At 40.2% G+C, this 18933-nt stretch overlaps 1 protein-coding gene across 10 annotated transcripts in view; it reads left to right on the top strand.

Moving 5' to 3' along the window:
• Window positions 1-18933, top strand: part of Nbea (neurobeachin) — a 544486-nt gene that overhangs the window by 444614 nt on the left and 80939 nt on the right. For all 10 annotated transcript variants that reach the window (XM_028882144.2, XM_037206608.1, XM_028882142.2 and 7 more), the window contains 4 exons: window positions 1791-1908; window positions 2196-2298; window positions 7246-7361; window positions 18287-18399. In XM_028882144.2, coding sequence (XP_028737977.1) covers window positions 1791-1908; window positions 2196-2298; window positions 7246-7361; window positions 18287-18399 — 450 coding nt within the window. The remainder of the gene's footprint in view (window positions 1-1790; window positions 1909-2195; window positions 2299-7245; window positions 7362-18286; window positions 18400-18933) is intronic.

Here is an 18933-nt window from a genome sequence, read left to right as displayed (position 1 = left end):
AAACACGTGCAACAGCCTCTGCAGACTGTCTGGCCTTAGGAAGACTCAAACCGAGTTAAAAACTGGAATGGGGCCTGGAGAGAACTCACTCATAAAGTGCTTGCCGCACAAGCCCAAGGACCTTACTTTGGCTCCTCGTAGCAACCACATAAGGGAAAAAAGATTGACATGGTGACATATTGCTGCAGTCACAGTGCTAGATCAGTAGAGACAGGAGGATCCCTGCTGCCCAGTCAGGTTAGCTGAAGTGATAAGCTCCAGATTCGGTGAGAAACCCTGCCTCAAAATGCAAGGTGGAGGGGCTGAGAGATGGCTCAGCAGTTAAGAGCACTGACTTCTCTTGCAGAAGACTTGGGTTCGATTCCCAGCACCCACTTGGTGGTTCACAACAGTACATAACTCCAGCTTCAAGTGATGTGACTTCCTCTTCTGACCCCCACAGGCACAAGGCATGCTTGTGGTGGTGCACAAACATGTATGGAAGCAAAATATTCATACACATAAAATACTTGAGAGAGAGAGAGAGAGAGAGAGAGAGAGAGAGAGAGAGAGAGGTGAAGAGCAGTTGAGGAAGATAACTGACATTAACCTCTCTGACTTCCACACATATGTGCATACCCATATATACCCACAGGAACATGTACACACACACACACACACACACACACACACACACACACTTGTTTGCATTTGTTTCTTAAAAGAACCATGAAAGAACTTCATAGTTACTTTCAAAGCAACAGAAACCTAATGAATATGAAACTTAAGAACTACTTTCCGTTTTCTGCAAAGTAAGTGCAGGTACAGATGTAAGGAAAAAGTGTTCATGTGTTAGCAGCATTGGTGCTTCAAAAAACATGTGCTTTGCATACTCGACAAATGTAGCTTCATCAGCTGTGAACTGGTCTGTGCTGAGGAGCAGGCAGTCTAGGTGCTGGGTGTTCTGTGGAATGTTCTGCATGTTTCAGCAGCCCAATGTGGGGCCAACCTGGCTGCACCTCCTTTGTGTTCCTCATGGTTCTCCCATGCTGCTATTATGTCAGCTGTACATCTCCATTTGTATAAGAAGGGCAGGAGAGTGTCAGCCTCCTGTGACTCATTTTATCAGCGTTTCTAATGCATCCTCAGCCACCGTTAACTCTGTTCTCATTACCAGCACTGGGTCAAATGTCCTACCAGAGTTGCAAAGCAATTTGGGAAAACAGAATAATATTATAGTTGCCCTAGACCATGGGTCAAGCCAAATCCATCCCTATTCCAAATTCTGCCACCTCAGTGTAAATAAAGTTTTATTGCTACACAGTGCTTACCTTCTGCATTGTCTATGACTACTGACAGGTTACCAGGGAGAAATTGAACAGTTACAGCATATAACATGTTACCTACAAACCTAAGAACATCTGCTGTCTCACCTTTTACTGGAAAAATCTTGCTCAGACCAGTCAGGAAAAACTGAACACAGTGGTAACTGGCTTCCATGAAATAAGGGAGAAAGAGAAAGAAGGAGGAATGTTTGGCAGTACCAACAGTGTGTGCCACAGACGGGATAATTTCTGTTTCAGTCACAGAGTCATTTTGAATATATAATTATTCTTACTCCTTTGTTTCTTCTTGAATCAAGAGAGTTTAGAGAGGTGGAATATACAGTATTGTGTGATTGACAGCCGTGATGTATCATGAAAACAGTAGATAACTCATTTAGGATTTTACATAACACTCTATATAAAGTGTTCTCTAAGTCTTAAGTTTCTACTTCATTGGTTACTGTCCTTTTAACCCATTTATCTTAGGTTCTTGCATACACTGAGGGGCTTCATGGGAAATGGATGTTCAGTGAGATCCGAGCTGTGTTTTCGAGACGCTACCTTCTGCAGAATACGGCATTGGAAGTGTTCATGGCAAACAGAAGTAAGTCTCTGAAGGAGCCTGAAAGATGTGCTCACCCTTGATACTATTCATTTCCATGTAGAGTACTGTTTGATTATTGTCTGTATCTCCTTTTATGTACTATCACCAAAGCAAAGTGTGTTTGAAGATGTTCATTTTGGTTTCATAGGGACAGAGCTGTAGAGAAGGCTCATCTTCCATGAAAACTCATTGCCATTTCAGATAAGCACAGTAGGCCTTGAATACTGTGTCCTGAGTGGGCAGCTCTCCTGGGCTTTGCTAAAGTGCCTTCTCTTCTCCTCCCGCAGCCTCTGTGATGTTTAATTTTCCTGACCAAGCAACAGTTAAAAAAGTGGTCTACAGCTTGCCTCGGGTTGGAGTGGGGACCAGCTATGGTTTGCCACAAGCCAGGTAATTATATCATGCTACACATTATCCGTGGTTTGTTTACATATAGTAATTTCTAAGCCCAAGGACATTCTTTCTCTGTGGGTTATTTATGGAGAAGGAGATTATGGAAACCACTGCACTGAGAGTTAGAGAGTGACTAGGGCAGACTTATTAAAAATGTTTCCACTGTCTGCAGTGATTACAGTCACAGTTAACATATGCAGAAGACATCTCTTTCTGGGTGGTGGTGGCATGTGCCTTTCATCCCAGCACCAGGGAGGCAGAGGCATGCCAATCTCTTTGAGTCCAAGGCCAGCCTGCTCTACAAAGTGAGTTCCAGGACAGCTACACAGAGAAACCCTGTCTTGAAAAATGAAAAACAAAACAAAACAAAAAGAAAAACAAAGGAGGAGGAGGAAGAAGAGGAAATCTTTCTAGTTAAAACCTATAGTACTAGTATACCAAAAGCCTCTACTGGTGTTTGTGATTAAGTAGTAGGGAATAACATGTCAATTATGGCTTTATAAATGCTAAATATAAATGGATGTTTATTAAGGTAATAAAAACTCTTGGAATTTCTTTTTTTAATTTATTATTATTATTATTATTATTATTATTAATTATTTGGTATGAATGCTGTATCTGCATGCATGCCTGCATACCAGAAAAGAGCATCAGATCCCACTATAGATGGTTATGAGCCACCATGTGGTTGCTGAGAATTGAACTCAGGACCTCTGAAAGAGCAACCTATGTTCTTAACCTCTAAGCCATCTCTCCAGTCCCTTGGAATTTCTTAAGAATGATAGTTATTCATTATGGCATAGTTTTAACTTTTACCTAAATCCTTCATCTTAGTATTTTTTAAGAATCATTCAAAACTTCATTTTATTAAATGTTATAAGTTACTAATCTAAGTAGAAAACACAGTTACTAATTATGTGTATCATCCATGCTTGAGTACCTGAATAAAAGCTTGCTCTATCTCTGTCTCTCTATCTCTGTCTCTCTCTGTCTCTCTGTGTCTCTGTCTCTCTCTGTGTCCGTGTGTGTGTGTGTGTGTGTGTGTGTGTGTGTGTGTGTGTGTGTGTGTGTAACAAAAAGGCTCCAGAGTTAAAACATTGCTGGTCCTGGTTCAGCTATTCAGTGACATCAGCAATCTGGATTGGTTTTATGACCACACAATCACCGTTGCTGCCTCAGACACCCCATATCATCTTCATATAACCAGTAGAGAGAAGACACAGCTAATTTCTTTTTAAATGTTTGTATTTTAAGAGGGTCATATTTCTCAGAAGCTTCTGAGAATCTTTATCACAAGTCCCTTTTGCTAAAAGAGATCATCTTACACCTCTAAAACAGCAGGAGTGTTTGCTGACTTGGCCCAGGGGTCCCCTGAATTCTAGGGCTTTTGGAAAACACACCTTTGATTCCTTGCTATGTCCTCCCTGAGTAGGAGGAGGATTATATCCACAGACTGGTGGAGGTGTGCTCTGCATAGAGACAGCACTGTGCACCACAAACTGTTAAGTCCTTGAAGATTAGTGCAAGGCACTCCTGTGTGGAAAAGCCAATCTTTGTCCATCTTCCCTAAATAGATACAAGACATTCTAAAGATAGGGGTTGTGTTTTATTTATCTTTCAACTTGTAGCTCACAGCTCAGTGCATAATTGCAAAAATGCTTTCTAAGTGCTCTTCACTAGGATTCCCTTGCATTCTGTCTGACCTGTTCTCTTTAAGCTTCCAGTACAGGAGCAATTTGTGTGCATGTGTGTACATGCTCAGCATGTTCGTGAGGAGAATGACAAGATTAGACCAAGACATTAGTAGATAATGAAGCATGTATAAACAATCCAAGTCAAAGAAAAATGCATTTAATCTATCAAAAACAATGAGAGAGGTTTATAAGGCTTGTCCTTATTGATTGTCTCCAAGCTGACTCATTGTAATCACTACTTCCTTCCCAAGTGCTCACAGACTATACATTTAATCATCAGTTCATTCATTTTTTCGGGAATGAACATTAAGAATACACAAATAGGTCTATCTTTCCCCTGGTTAAGTGTGAGCTTCTGCCCCCTAGCATCTTACTCAATGACCATAGTTCCTGAGGGGCATCCATGATTTCCTGCCATGCTTTTGATTCATTTAAAACAAACAAAAGTTCTCCTACCATCTGCCTTACCTATTATGAATATCAATTTTCTTTGACTTCTGAAAGATTACCTTTTGGAGTAGAAAAATAAATACTCAATAGATTTGCCTTTTCTGTTACTTCATAAAGCCAGGGACTCTGAACACCACACTGGTCTCTTGGCTTATTTTTTCCTTAAAGTCTCCACTCATTCTTACTTTCCTAGCAATATTCTTGCAGGCTCAGTTTGCATATTTCTGAGACTTGTAGTCTTAGAAGTAGCAAAAGAGACTAGGAGAACTACATGTAGGCCTAGACCTGCCACTATAAGCTGAGTAATAATAAATGTCCCTACCATCTAGAAAGAACTCAGTATATACTGGTTAAAAGAATGAATGATACTAGGCAAGAGGAATAACATTCTCAGATACCATAAAATGGGAAAATATCTTTGTAGGGGTGTTTAAAATTGAAATATTGTTTGAAAGACAAAGTAAAGGTGTACATGCAGTATATACTTGTGTACATGCATGCACATACCCACAGGTGAGGGTGCATAGGTAGGTAAAGTATATATATACACACTGACCCCTTCCCATTCCCTTAGGCTGCATATGTCTGCTGTGGAAGATCTTATGAGGTTTTGAGAATTGTCAGAAGGAAAGAATGATACCATGTTCTTTCAAGGAGAAGCTCTGGTGTGTCCCAACAGATTAACGAAGAGGACAGCTATCTGTGCTATGCCTTCTTGACACCTGGTTCTGTCAGTATATGCAAAATTAAGTCAGCTCTCAGGAACTTTCAGCTAAAGCCTTCAGACAATTTTAAACAACAAAGCATAATCAAATTCAAAAGCGGCTATCTTCCCCCCAAACAACTAGCTTCAGCATCCCTTAGCATAGACTAAGGCAAGCTCACTAAGGAGGTCACATTGCAAATCAGATTGTTGCTTACTAAGCAAAAGTTTAGGACAAAAGGACAATAGCATAGCCTCATGAATGTCTCTCTGATTAATTAATATTTACAGTGTGGTTCACTGAGTACCTCCCATGTGTGAGGGACAATTTGTGTGTTAATTATGACAGGATCGTTTCCCTTAAATCTTAAAGCACTCACATTTTATAAAACTATTGAGATTCTTACTCTAATTTACAAGTAAGAAAACTTAGAATTAGGTAACTTATCATTGCTCCTATTTCTCATTTTTCATCTTCTATCAAGGTGACTCACGTTGGTCCTATAAAACAGTCTTTTCACACTGGACAAAAAAATTACTGGCAAACACTCACTCATATCTCACATGTGATATTAACTACTGTTCTATGTTTTCTATCCAGACATCAGGATCCAAAGGAAATGCCCTGGCTGTAATTAGAGTTGATGGCTTTAAGCTATCATTGTTGCTATGTTACTTGATGCTTTTCATTTCTCACTTTCAACACTAGGTACCCCTCATTTTCCATATGACTTTGAGGAGCCTAAGGTTTGTTTTGGTTTTTACCAGACTCAAAACATAAGATCTCAGTGAGGAGTTAGTTTGGGTCCAGAAAAGTGAAGGTCCTAGCTTCAGGTTTGGTTCCAATGCTTGAGAAACTATAAAGTGCTCAATAGGTGCATGCCCTTTCAGAAACTGCAGCTGCTTAGAGGGAACCACACACAGTACCTGTCTCTTTATCAGGGTTAGACTCCAAGGAGTGACTTGTTTAAGATAGTGACTTAGCCACCTCCCCCCACCCAGTACACAGAGTATCTTATGCTAAGTAATATAGAGAAAGCAGATTTAATTCCGTTTCATAGGCTGATCATACAAGATCCAGCTTTATCTGCTCAGCCTGTGGTGAGGGTTCTTTGGAGCAAGAAAGGTGGGTCCAAACATGCAGAGCTTCCTCATTATGGCAGCCTGTTGTCTTTGAGAATTTACTTACTCCGTAAGACCATCATGAATTCCTCCTGAGGATAGTGCCCCTATGGCCTAGCACCTTTCATAAGGTCCCTCTTCTTGAAGATTCCACCACTTCAACACTACTGTCCTGGAGACCAAGCTCCAGCTCATGAATCTTTGGTAGACATGCTCAGACCGTACCAAGACCATAGCAGACATGAGTTCTGAGTGAGCGTTTCGACCTAATTGCTTAGTGGAGAGAACTGCTAGGTGTTTCTCTTGGCCAAGGAGCATTGTGAAAAAAATTACTGCAACATTAAGAGTAACATGAATTTTAACAGTTTCAGGACCAAGTGGCTTTATCAGGCTTTTATAAATATACTAGGTTTCCCCTTAATTTTCAGGTAAACACTGTGAGCCTATAAGTACACAATGATGCTGCTATGTTTATGTCCCTGGGCCTGTGTATGTTTTCAGAGGTCTCATTTGTTGTTCTGCATTAGTTTTGACATTCGTGGAGGATATCAATCGTGCAGGTGGAGACTGCACTTTGCATTTCCTTCATTCAGTGACAGGCACCGTGCCACTGAGATGAAGGCTGATGCTTGCAGGCAGGCACTTGTGTAACTAGTAGTTTGTTGTCATCCAGTAGTTTTGCTGTGTGGTCTAAAGTCCACCATGATTTATTGTGAGCATAGTTTTATCATTTTTTTCCAGTGTACTGTAATTAGCCATTTGCAACTGTATGTTCACAGATAGATCTGCTTCCAGACTTGTCCTTTTCTATAATAGAAGTCTCAAATAGAGCTGGTTCCCACAGATAAATATCTTATAATCCACCCATGAAGGCCAAGCCACAAATTACTGAGTGATCTCAAACAGGAAAGTTAGTTGCAAGTGGACTTTTGACAGCTGTGACTCAAAGTGTCTTTCTGGTCTGCTTACTAATAGGAGGATTTCACTGGCCACTCCTCGACAGCTTTATAAATCTTCCAACATGACTCAGCGCTGGCAAAGAAGAGAGATCTCCAACTTTGAGTATTTGATGTTTCTCAACACTATAGCAGGTAAGGTGCCTTGCTTTTCAGACCATCGGAGTATTGGGTGGTATAACCTGATGGATGTCTTGTTTTCGTGAGCTCAGATGCAGTAGTAGGGTAAACGTGGTGCATTCACACTGGAGTCTGTCAGGAGCTGTGTGATGCTTTCTTGCTCTCCTTCTGCCTTTTCCTTTGCTGGCAGAATTGTCTGAAAGTTTATCAGAGTCAACTAACTATTGCTAGACTCTCTAAAAATAATAATGGGAAAATATGGTTTCACTCCTTGGTCATTCTCAGCAGAAGCAACCAGACAAGAGAATAAGAGACTCCCGCCTAGCATGGATATTGCCTGGATTAGGCCAAGATCTTACAACATCTTTTTTCTTTTAAAGTCCTCAAATAAGAATAAAAACCCAGATTATATTTCCTAACTGATGAGCACAGTTACAGTGCTTGTCAATTAAGAGAACACAGTGGCTTGTTTTCTTCCTCCTGATCAGAGGTTGTGGATGGCGCAGTGGATGTTGGTGAAACCTGCTCCCTCCCTCTTTTTATGTAAGTTGAACTTCAAGAGCCCCGAGTCATTCTGATTTTTGTAGAGTTTGCTTCTATGAACCAGGCTGTGTGGAGCCGTACATTGGCAGATGGATCTCAGCAGTGGCCAGGATGCCTGTGTCAGACCTGTGATTACTGTTGATGTGACTCCTCACAGTAGATGCAGTAGTAGTCCCTGAATCGTTGTTTTTAAAGGTGACTGAATATTCATGGAGATACTACAGGCACTAGAACATAGTTGGTCAACCAAAAGGAATAGTTACTTGAAATATTTTTTATTTTAGTCATAAATACATGTTAATATGTGTCTTCATATATAGCAAACTTCTATCTTAAAGAAACCTGTTTGTTCCTTAAAAGGTAAATGAACTGTATAATACTATTAAGTTACTATATCATTTGCACCCACAGAAGAAATGAGCATAAATAATGAAAGGGAAATAACTTAGTTTCCTTGGCAGAAATCCCACAGCACTATGACTGTTAGTTCCCAGAACCCTACACATAGCAAAACCTGAGGTTGCACAGGTCCCAGGAGCCCCTCCCACGTCCATGAAACCAACTGCATTAGCTGTAGCTTCTCACAGGATGTGAGTGCCATGTGAGCCCATGCCAGCCTTATCATTCAGACAAGAACAGGACAAGGGCGGTGTAGGTTCTAGATAAGTACATTTTTAAAAGTACTTTTTATAAGGGAGTGTTGCAACTCTGGGGGAAGGGTATCCTGACTGCTCAGGGGAGTCAGGCACTACCTTGAGCTAGCTGCTAGGACAGCTCTGGCAGCTGGAGCTACAGTGGGACTACAGCCCAGCTCTGGAGGGAAAGCTATCCTGACTGCTCGGAGGGAGTCAGGCGATACCTAGAGTTGGGGTACGGTGGGGGATGGTCTCCCCCCAGGATATAGCAATCCTGCTCCTCTCCTGGAGAGCCTCTACAACTGAGCTTTGCTCAGTCCCCACTTAAGGGGCCTTTCCAGCAGAGCTCTGCTTCTTCTCCAGCCCAAGGTGTTGCTTCTTCTGCTTTACTCTGCTAAAGGTGAAACCCCTGCAGAAATGTAGCAAGCTCCTCAGCTCGAGGAAAAGTTGTTACTTTTTCTGCTCCACTTTGCTCAGTCCTGCAAGGAACATCTTAGCAAGTTTCTTCTCGGTGCCGATGAAGGAAGATCTTCACACCCAAGATTCTTTTAAGAAAGAGATTTATTTGGGAAGGAGGAGTCCAGGAGAGTGGCTGCCTCTACCAGGGTGGGAAAGAACAGCCCACAACTGAACAGTCAAGGTAGTTTATATAGGATCTCTTGGGGGTAGAGTTTCACCAGGGGAAACATTTTCTGTCCAGGGATTGGTTAGATTTTTTTGTTTAGGGATTGGTTGATTTCATGGATTAGGGGCAGAGATGGCCCTGATTTCAGAATCAAACTGTGTTTCTTTCACTGGCCTTTCTTAGCTTTTTGGCTCTAACTCTAAGGCCAGGGCATATTTCTTTCACTGGCTCTGATTCCAGGGACAAAGTATGTTTCTTTGGCACTGCTTTCAGAGTCAGGGCATATTTCTTGGGTTCTAGGTTCAGGGATAAAGTGTTTCTTTCACTGGCTCGGGTCAAAGATCCAGGGTGTGTTTCTTTCACTGGTTCTGGGCTCCAGGGTCAAGGTGGGTTTGTTTAGCTAGACCTTTTCCCCTACACTTTTGGTCCTGTTTGAACTATGGATACCCAGTTCACAGTTGCAGAGAGTCAATGCTTCTTAGGTAAGTACATGACTTCACAGCAAAGCATAAACACCCACTAAAGAGAAGAGGGTCAGAACTCCACACTGGCCACTTGTGTGCCCCAAAAAGAAGAGGGTCAGAACCCCAGACAGGCCACCTGTGTGCCCCACAGAGAAGAGGTCAGAACCCTAGACAGGCCACCTGTGTGCCCCACAGAGAAGAGGGTAAGAACCCCAGGCAAGCCACCTGTGTGTCCCAAAGAGAAGAGGGTCAGAACCCTGCATCTATAAGTTTTCCTGTTTCCTTCCCAGTCCTGCAGCCGCTCAAACCCAAGTAAACACATAGAGGCTTATATTAATTATGAACTGGATGGCCTATAGCTCAAGCTTTTTCTTAGCTAGCTTTTATATCATAAATTAACCCATTTTTATTAATGTATGTTTTGCCATGTGTTCTGTGGCTTTACCTGCCTGCTGGCATCTTGTTCCTTGGGCAGCCGGCTGGCATCTCTCCAGCTCTGCCTTTCTCCTTCCTCTCTCCCTCTGATTTCCTGCCTGCCTCTAAGCTGCCTTGTCATAGGCCAAATCAGCTTATTTATTACCTAATGGGAAAAACATATAGTCACATCATACAGAAAGACATCCCCCAGCATTTCCCCTTTTTTATCTAATCAAAAAGGAAGATTTTAACTTGAGCATAGTAAAATTGGATATAATAGAACAGTTATCAAGCAAGAATTACAGTTATAATATCTAGTCTATTTGTGTTTGGCAAAATTAAAGAAAATATTTTCTTTTCTAGCCTATATTTGTGAGTCTAAAGTTTCATATCTAATTTATCTTTTATCATAACCAAGGAAAATTATAACTCTCTAGTCTTCAACTACACCAAAGATCCCAGAAGGATATAATAATACCTAAGTAAACAGGAAGTGCATTTTGCAAGCAAATTCCAAAAATCTAGAATGACAGAGACAGCTGGCTACCTGGACAGTTACCCAAAGTTACTCTGTGACATTGGGGCATCCTTCTTCAGCCTATAGGCCTAGAGTCTCTTAGTTTGCTTCTCTCTGTGTCCTGTAGAATGGCAGTTTCTTCTGTGAAGCAGGAACATAAAAGACCATCTCACCTTGTAAGGTTCAGTGGTCACCTTCCTATGGGTCCTGCATGTCTTTTTTATATAACATCCTGTCAAACAGTCCAGGCAAGAGCAGTTTCTTGCCCAAATGGCTGTTTTTGCCAAGAAGAAGATAAACTCCATATAGAGTGTCTTCAATGCCCATCCTCCTCTCTGAAGTAAATCAGTGCTGCCAAGAACAGATATGTCTCACTGTCCAGAAAAGTCCAAGATTTTAAAACATTTTTTTTTTTTTGATTTTTCGAGACAGGGTTTCTCTGTGTAGCTTTGTGCCTTTCCTGACACTCACTTGGTAGCCCAGGCTAGCCTCGAACTCACAGAGATCCGCCTGCCTCTGCCTCCCGAGTGCTGGGATTAAAGGCGTGCGCCACCACCGCCCGGCAATTTTAAAACATTTTAAATGCCATATTCTGTAGGTCTTTGAAGTGTTTGAAGATCACCTATCTAACTGAAATATATCTATGTATATCTTTAAAACTTAACTAACAAATATAAACATGATTATTATAGATGAATAATTATTAATCTGTATTTCTTAATTACATTACAATTTTCAATGAGTTGCTTAAACATAATACATTAAACAAGAATAGAAATATACATACAGTATAACAAAATTAAGTTTAAAATTGTAATAAACTAAAATCTATAGCAATGTAAAACATTTAAAACAAGTTGCTCTTTAAAAGCAGATTCAGCCAGGTGGTGGTGGCACATTCCTTTAATCCCAGCACTCAGGAGGCAGAGCCAGACGGATCTCTGTGAGTTCAAGGCCAGCCTGGTCTACAGAATGAGATCCAGGACAGGCACTAAAACAACACGGAGAAACCCTGTCTTGAAAAAACAAACAAACAAAAAGTCGATCCAATAATCTACCTTTTCATTCTATCATATCTACATCCTATTCCCCCTTTTTTCTTTTAGAAAGATATTGACTATGACCAATAACAATTTGTAACCAATCTCTAACAAAGACAAATAGCCATAATTCAGTTTTTGTAAATGTGGGTGTAGTTTTCTAGGCTACTTCCTAATGATTATGGGCACTGGTAGTCTTATGGGGATCCTGAGAAAATTCGAGATAATGTTCAAGTCCTGGGAAGACCAGCTATAACCTTTGTTGATAGGTACCATCCATTAAAGTTCAGGAAGTCTGGTTTGATCAAATCTGATCCATCTTAACTTGGAACAAATCCATAGCCTCTTGCTTCCTGTGGAAACAAAAGCAGAGCCTCCTTTCCAAAGCAACATATCCTTAGATCCAAATTTTGAAGTCAAGATATCTTTAAAATATATGTACCAGTTAAATTTAGCAGCCTTTATAATCAAATGTCTTTTTGCAGTTAAAAATCCCAAAGACAATATAATCCAGACTCTGTGTGTGATTTCCATCTTTATGTGGCTTATTTTTTATATTACTTTTACTGTCTCTTTAAAAGACTTTATTTTTTAAAACTATTTCTTTATAGAATTGTCTATCCTCCTTTTCTTCTCTCTTCCAAGCCTACATACATTTTTACACACACTGTAAACCATTTAGAGTTTTATTCCATCTGAATCTGACTTATTGTAAATCTGTAATCCTTCTCTGACCAGGAGAGATTTTAAACTGCTAAACTATGTGTTTAGGATTGAAGCAGCAGCCTTGACTGCTGACTCCACCCATTTCAGTTTTTCAAGATGGCGAAGGTAATTCACCTCCAGGTCTGGGAGCCGAGCTCTCTGATAACTCTGAGACGCAGTGGGTCCATGCCTCCATCCAAAAGCGTGTAGCCCAGAAACTTTTTTTTTTTTTTTTTTTTTTTTTTTTTTTTTGTCTGTACTGGCCAAAGCTTAGTCCACCACAAAGCATACTGTGCAGCTTAAAGATGCCTCTGTGTACCATGGTGGGAATCCACCATGCTGCAGGTCAAGCCCACATGCTGCAAACCTGCCATACTGTAGCTCAAGTCCGCAGGCTGAGGCTGTCCTGAGAGACACACTAGGAAGCTGTTTTTAGCTCCATTTTAGAATATATTTTTAAGTTCTCTCAAGTTTTAGGTGGAAAGTCAAGCCAACACATTGGGCAGCCAAATGTAGTCTTGGTGAGGGACGTTTCACTGATAGAAATGTACAAGCCACTATGATGAGCATACAATATCCCTGTGCTGTACAGCAGCTCTAAATGCTTGGGGAAAAAATTCCAGAACCAGGAAAACCAACTGAGTTATACACAAAAATATTCCAAGGGCCACAAGACCCTTTTACTGATTTTTTTTTTTTTTTACAAAAGCTGACCACAGCTATAAAACAACAACAACAACAAAAAGAACTGTGTCAGATAAAGAACTAAGACAAGTATTACCTGAATCCTTAGACGACTTCTGCTGTCTACTCTGTTCTGTAATCATGAGTGTATTTCCTCAATTTATATCTTAATAAATTCTGTTACCCGTTTAATAGACTCACATGGATTGATCATAATAGAACCCCAGGCAGGCCACCTGTATGTCCCAAAGTGAAGACGGTCAGCACCCCAGGCAGGCCACCTGTGTGTCTCAGGATAGACACTGGACTTTGAGGCTTTCCCTCTATCACAGGTTTTATCCTTCAGAAGAAATGTGTAACATGGTAACATTTTGTGGCAGTTGCCATGTTTGGTTCTATGTCATATTTTTATGCTGCTGCTTTTAATGTTTATTGCTTCTACTATTTTATTGTATGTATTTGACCATAGAGATAGTTTCCCATGTGTTTAGTGATCTAGAATGTAGGTGTCATTTTATTAGTTCTCCCAGAGAATTAGTTAAATTTTTAGCAGCCTCTCAGCTCTATTTCCCTGTCTTATTTTATTTTATGTGTGTATGTGATGTCTGTGCAGGCATGTGCACACGGTGTCCAGGTGTATCACTCTCTACCTTACTAATTTGAGAAAGGCTCTCTTGCTTAACTGAAACTAGGCTGGCAGCCAGGAAATTCCTCCTTCATTCCCCGGGCTTCTGTGCCCACCCCAGCTTTCTCGTGTGGATTCCGGGGACTTGAGCTCAGGTCCTCATGCTTGAGCAACAGGAGCTCTTACCCACTAAACCGTCTCCTCAGCCCTGTTTCCCTCATTTTAAACTCAAAAATGAATCAATTTTAATTACTCTTATACAATATAAAAGTGTTTCCTCAGTTTTACATTCATTCTTTATTTTTGTAAGTATAATTTATCATCCATGCTTCAGGTTATTAACCTTTACTTTTGAAATTCATGTCTGTCTGTATATTAAGAAGTATTTCAAATTATTAAAAAATTTTTGTTTACATAGTATATGATTTTCAGGTACATGATTATTTGTCTGATATTTGGAAGATAATACTGTTTTTATGTTTGTCTGCAATATTTTTTCTATATTCTGTGTTAAGACTTTCTTCTTTATTGAGGTATATATTAAGTAAGGGCAGTGTCTGCTGCAGATGTAACTAGGTCCAACACAAGACCTGGAAAGCAATTCCCCTTGGAGCAGGGGGAAAAAAATAACAGATTTGTTTTCTCTCATTAGATGAGCTTGGGTTTTTCCTTGGCTGGGCTAGCTGTTTGGAGCTATTAGATAGACAGCTGAAGGGCAGGGTGAGGTGCCTCACCTGTAGTTGAGTTTCTAGAACAGCAGGTATTCTATACCCTGTGCATAGAACAGTCTCTGATTTACTGTTTTCCAGAGCTAGTTGCTGTTAGTGGAATCTTGGTATGTGTGATCCACTGTGTTAATTCACTGGGATTGTGGGCATGGGGTTCTTACAACCAAAACTAAATCAAGGAGCAGAATCAGAGTCTAATATGGAATGATCCTTTCAAGTTTGATACTTTTGATAAAAGTAGATCAGTATGACTTCATAAATTTCATATTTTTTAATGTTTTAGTTGCATTCTTACCCACTTGAGTTTATTGTTTGTGCTAAAATAGCTTCCCTGAATCATATAATCCGTCACATGGCCCATTCTGTGGTGACACTTCTTAATGTCTGTTTGACTTGGCTGGTTTTCCTTTCTCATCTCTAGATGCTTGAAGCAATGAGACTAGAAATGTGTGGCAGCAGCTGCTTTATAGAGCATGGCATAAGAACAGTGGACTTTTCAAGCCTCATGTGATAAACATCCTATATGCTCACACAGACACAAACAGTTGCATATATATTAGAGAAGTGCCAAATATTCAGAAAACATGGTTTTTCAAAAAATTTCCTAAAACCCAATAATGTGTTCAGTATTTGTCCTATTTGTAAATTTAACAAATATTCACTAAGAATATGGAAGTGTTAATTAAGACTTAAGTAGCACCTAAGCCTAGCTGTGTCAGAGCTGACATCTTGGTGATTTTGTCTGCTCTCATCCTTGGTGCTATGTCCCTGGGAACCTGCAGCACACATGGGTTCTGGCAGTACCTTCTCTGCTCCCTAGGTATTATCAGGACAGTGTCTCTGTGTATCCTAGGCTGTCCTGACCCTCCTAACACATCCTCCAAGTGCAAAGATTTCAAACATGTATCTCCACACCCAACTTTATTTAATTAAATATACCCTGAAGGCTTAGCTTTCAAAATGAATGAGAGTCCAGATTAGAACTATGGTATTTAATTCTTTTTTAAATACTTGAGATAGCTTTCAAAAAACATTAAACTATAGTAGATTATGTGAAATAATTTTAATGATGCTTGGAATTCAACTAGAAATACAGTTTTGGTCTCTGGCTCCCAGAGTTGACCTGATTTCTGCTCATTGTATTCTGACAGATACAGCCTAAGCCTCACTTTATACATTCTGAGGTAACACTAGGAAAAAGACAGTAAGAGCTGGCGTTCTTGCATTAAAACAAACAACAACAACAAAAACTAGACTGATCGCTATCATAGCTTTGTGTAAATGATCCCGTTAGATTTGAGAGGCTTTTTTTTTTCCTTTAAGGCTTTTGACTTGTTTTTCATATGATCAGCTAATGAATTCAGCACAACTTTCCAACCCCAGCCCTGTTCTCCTGGTTAGCACTTTCCAGGTTCTTACTCCATGATGAACAAGCTCTCCCTGGTTAATTATGTATATATTTAGCTACTGCATGTGTTGGGCTTATTATTGTCATCTAATTAGATGTAACTTGAACTGCTTGCTTCCAGAAAAATCATTAAAAATTCTTTCCTAATGACCTAGAGATGACAAAATGTCTGTAAAGTGTGAAGACGCCAACGACACAGGAACAGCGTTCTTACAGCGTGCTAATCCAGGTGCCGCCGCCATCTCATTAAACGATACTTTGCTGTCATTAACATTTTCACCAAGGAATTGCAGTTATAATTTCCTTGTCAGCTGTCTCTAGATCACTTTACCTTCAAAACTAAAGTGCCATATAAAAACATTAAATTGGATGGTTTAATTAAAAAGTTTTTTTTTTTTAATGAAGAAACATATCCAGTGTTTCTGAGATCTCATTTACTGTGCTTCACTTTTATTGTTTGAGTAGATTAGTGTCGTGGGCTTCCAATATTAATATGCATCTTCTGAGATACATCCTCTGAAGCACAGTTAGCAGAATGTGTAACGTGGTGAGCTCTTACCACCAGCAGAGAAGGCAAGAGCCTACCAAGATAGCACAGGTGTATTTGTTACATGTGATATGTGTGGGCTCTGCTCAAGAGAAAAACAAAAACAGCCAGCAAGTGAACGCTAGATGACCAGAGATAAGCAGATATTACTTTGGAAATATTTCCCTTTGGGAGATTTAATGCACTTATTTTTTCTCATGTCATGAAGATGTTCCATAAAATAAAGAATGCTAATTCATTGAAACTTAGGGATACAAACTTCTAAAGTACCACTTCATCATTCTTACTCTTCTTTGTGACCTTTGGCAGATTGTAAAATTTTAATTCAAGTAAAAAAACATATACTGACTGTCCATGTAGCAAGAGGAAGTAGAAAATTGTACCAAAATGGGGCAATGCCATTACATTTTTTAAAAAAGTTTATTGTATTTGTTCAATTGAAATGATGTTGTGAAGCTATAGTAATGTAAAAATTACTAGAGTTTTCTTTTCATTTATTTTATAGAACTTTGTAGGAATTATTAAAATGACTTACAAAAATTCAGAGTTAGAGAAATTGTTCTGAGCTGTAACTTTAACATCATATCATTGTGTGTGTGTGTGTGTGTGTGTGTGTGTGTGTGTGTGTGTGTGTTTTCAAAATGAGGATTTCTTTACTTTAGAATGTTTCTGACAGTAGTATAATATCTTCTCCTTTATTATAAACACATTTATATTAAAATGATAATTTCCTCAATGTGTGCCCTTTTTCTTATACTGTCTTCATGTACAGAAGCATTGAAATTTTCTAAGAGCACTTACTGGCCAGAGAGTATCTGCCAAGACACAAAGGTTTTTAAAAAAACAAAACAACCAAGGAGGGGCCTCTGTCTCCCTGCCTAACCTGAAGCAGTTAGCCATGGTTTGTCTTGCTTACTCAGTTTCTATCTCCTTCCCAACCCATCTCAGTTTGGGGTAGGATCTTGCTGTGTGGCTCTGGCTTGCCTGAGAGTCAAGATCCTTCTACCCTAGGCTCTTAGATGGCTGGAATTATAAGCCTGTATCACCACACTAGTCTGGACACTGTTATTTAAATATGGTAGCATCTTTTGCCTAGCTAATTAGGGGAGTCAGTATGCTCCCATGAAGCTTCCACATTCCCAACATGCTTTGGATCCTACTGAAGATATTGAACCACTCTTTTAAAAGCAAGCAGGCAAGCCCAACACTTCCACAATTCTCCACCCATGTGCAACAATATAGCAGGGAAAGAAAATCAAGGTACAGGGGAAAGGAGTGTGTTTGGCATCTGTCTCCTTACTTTCCTACCATCACAGCACTTCCCTGTGTGTGCAGATTCTTGCTGTGGATTCTCAGTGCCTCCAGAGAACCTAGGCCTTACTCATTCTGGCAGGCACTGCACCACTGAGCTTCAGTCCCAGCCTCTCCACTGAGTCTTGATGCATGCTAAACTTAGCATGTTTACTGACAGTGCAGTTTTTGCATGTATCTTCCGTACAGCAGATCATCATCTAATAAGCTCCAAACATGCAGTTCAGCAGCCCTGCGCCCTCCATGACCCTTTCAAGGTCCTTGGCTGACAGGGTTCTGCTTCTAAGGTTGAATTTTTTTGTGTTAAGATCAACAGAAGTAATATCGATGCACACGTGGGAAGTCTCAGTGGACCGGGTTTCACAGTGACACAAATCAGCTCTGTTCACATGCTGCAGATAGAGCTAAGTCCCATTACCACAACTACTTATAAGGGAGGCTAATCCCAAGGAAGGGGATCGTGTGTTATGACCAGCCAGTTGTCACCTATGTGAAGGTCTTATTGAAATTGTTGAGGGAAGACACTTTGAACATGGAGTTATCAGAGCACTTCTGATTAAACAGAGACTTAGTCCAATAGGAGAGGTCTTTTCTCCTGAAATACAGTGGTTGCCTTACTTATGATAAGCACAGAAACTGCTTTTTAAGAAGTTAGGGCATACACATTCACTTGTTTTCTTTTCTCTACTAGGACGGACATATAATGATCTGAACCAATATCCCGTGTTTCCATGGGTGTTAACAAACTATGAATCAGAGGAATTGGACCTGACTCTTCCAGGAAACTTCAGGGATCTGTCAAAGGTAACAGTTAAATGCACAGAAATGTCCACTCTACAGGAGTTTCAGCAGAAAGGGTTTCTGCCAGAGTGTACATACTCAGTGAGTCTGTGAGAAAGTTATTCCCTCTTCTGTAGACCAGTCTCTAATTCTTATCAACTCAAGCCACAGGAATTATGCAACTCTCAGTGGCATTGGCAGCACCATCATAGGAACAATGAGTGTCTGAGGAAGCAGGATCAGGAAGAAGTTGCTTAGGTTTAGTCCTGGGGAGAAATCTAAAGTTCGTACAAAGCCTAATGGCCAGTCGCTCGTGTGCTGTATTCCTGAGGTGAAGAGAAATGTTGTCCTGACCACAGTAGCAGGTGTCCTCTGGGAAGGGCTTAGCATTAAGGAGGAAGGAAGGTAAACCAGCAAGGATCTGTTTAGATGGAGAAGGTGGGACCCTTAAAAGGACTCAGGGTGAGGATAAGGACTACAAAGCAGATTTGGGATAAGTTAACCTAATTTTTAAGTGAAACGTTAAATGAGATGCCAAGCTGAAGTGCAGCTAAGAAT

This window comes from Peromyscus leucopus, chromosome 6 (assembly GCF_004664715.2).
Source record: "Peromyscus leucopus breed LL Stock chromosome 6, UCI_PerLeu_2.1, whole genome shotgun sequence".
Classification (NCBI taxonomy): Eukaryota; Metazoa; Chordata; class Mammalia; order Rodentia; family Cricetidae; genus Peromyscus; species Peromyscus leucopus.
The sequence above is the reverse complement of the archived record's forward strand: the minus strand, read 5'-3'. Positions and strand labels throughout refer to the sequence as shown.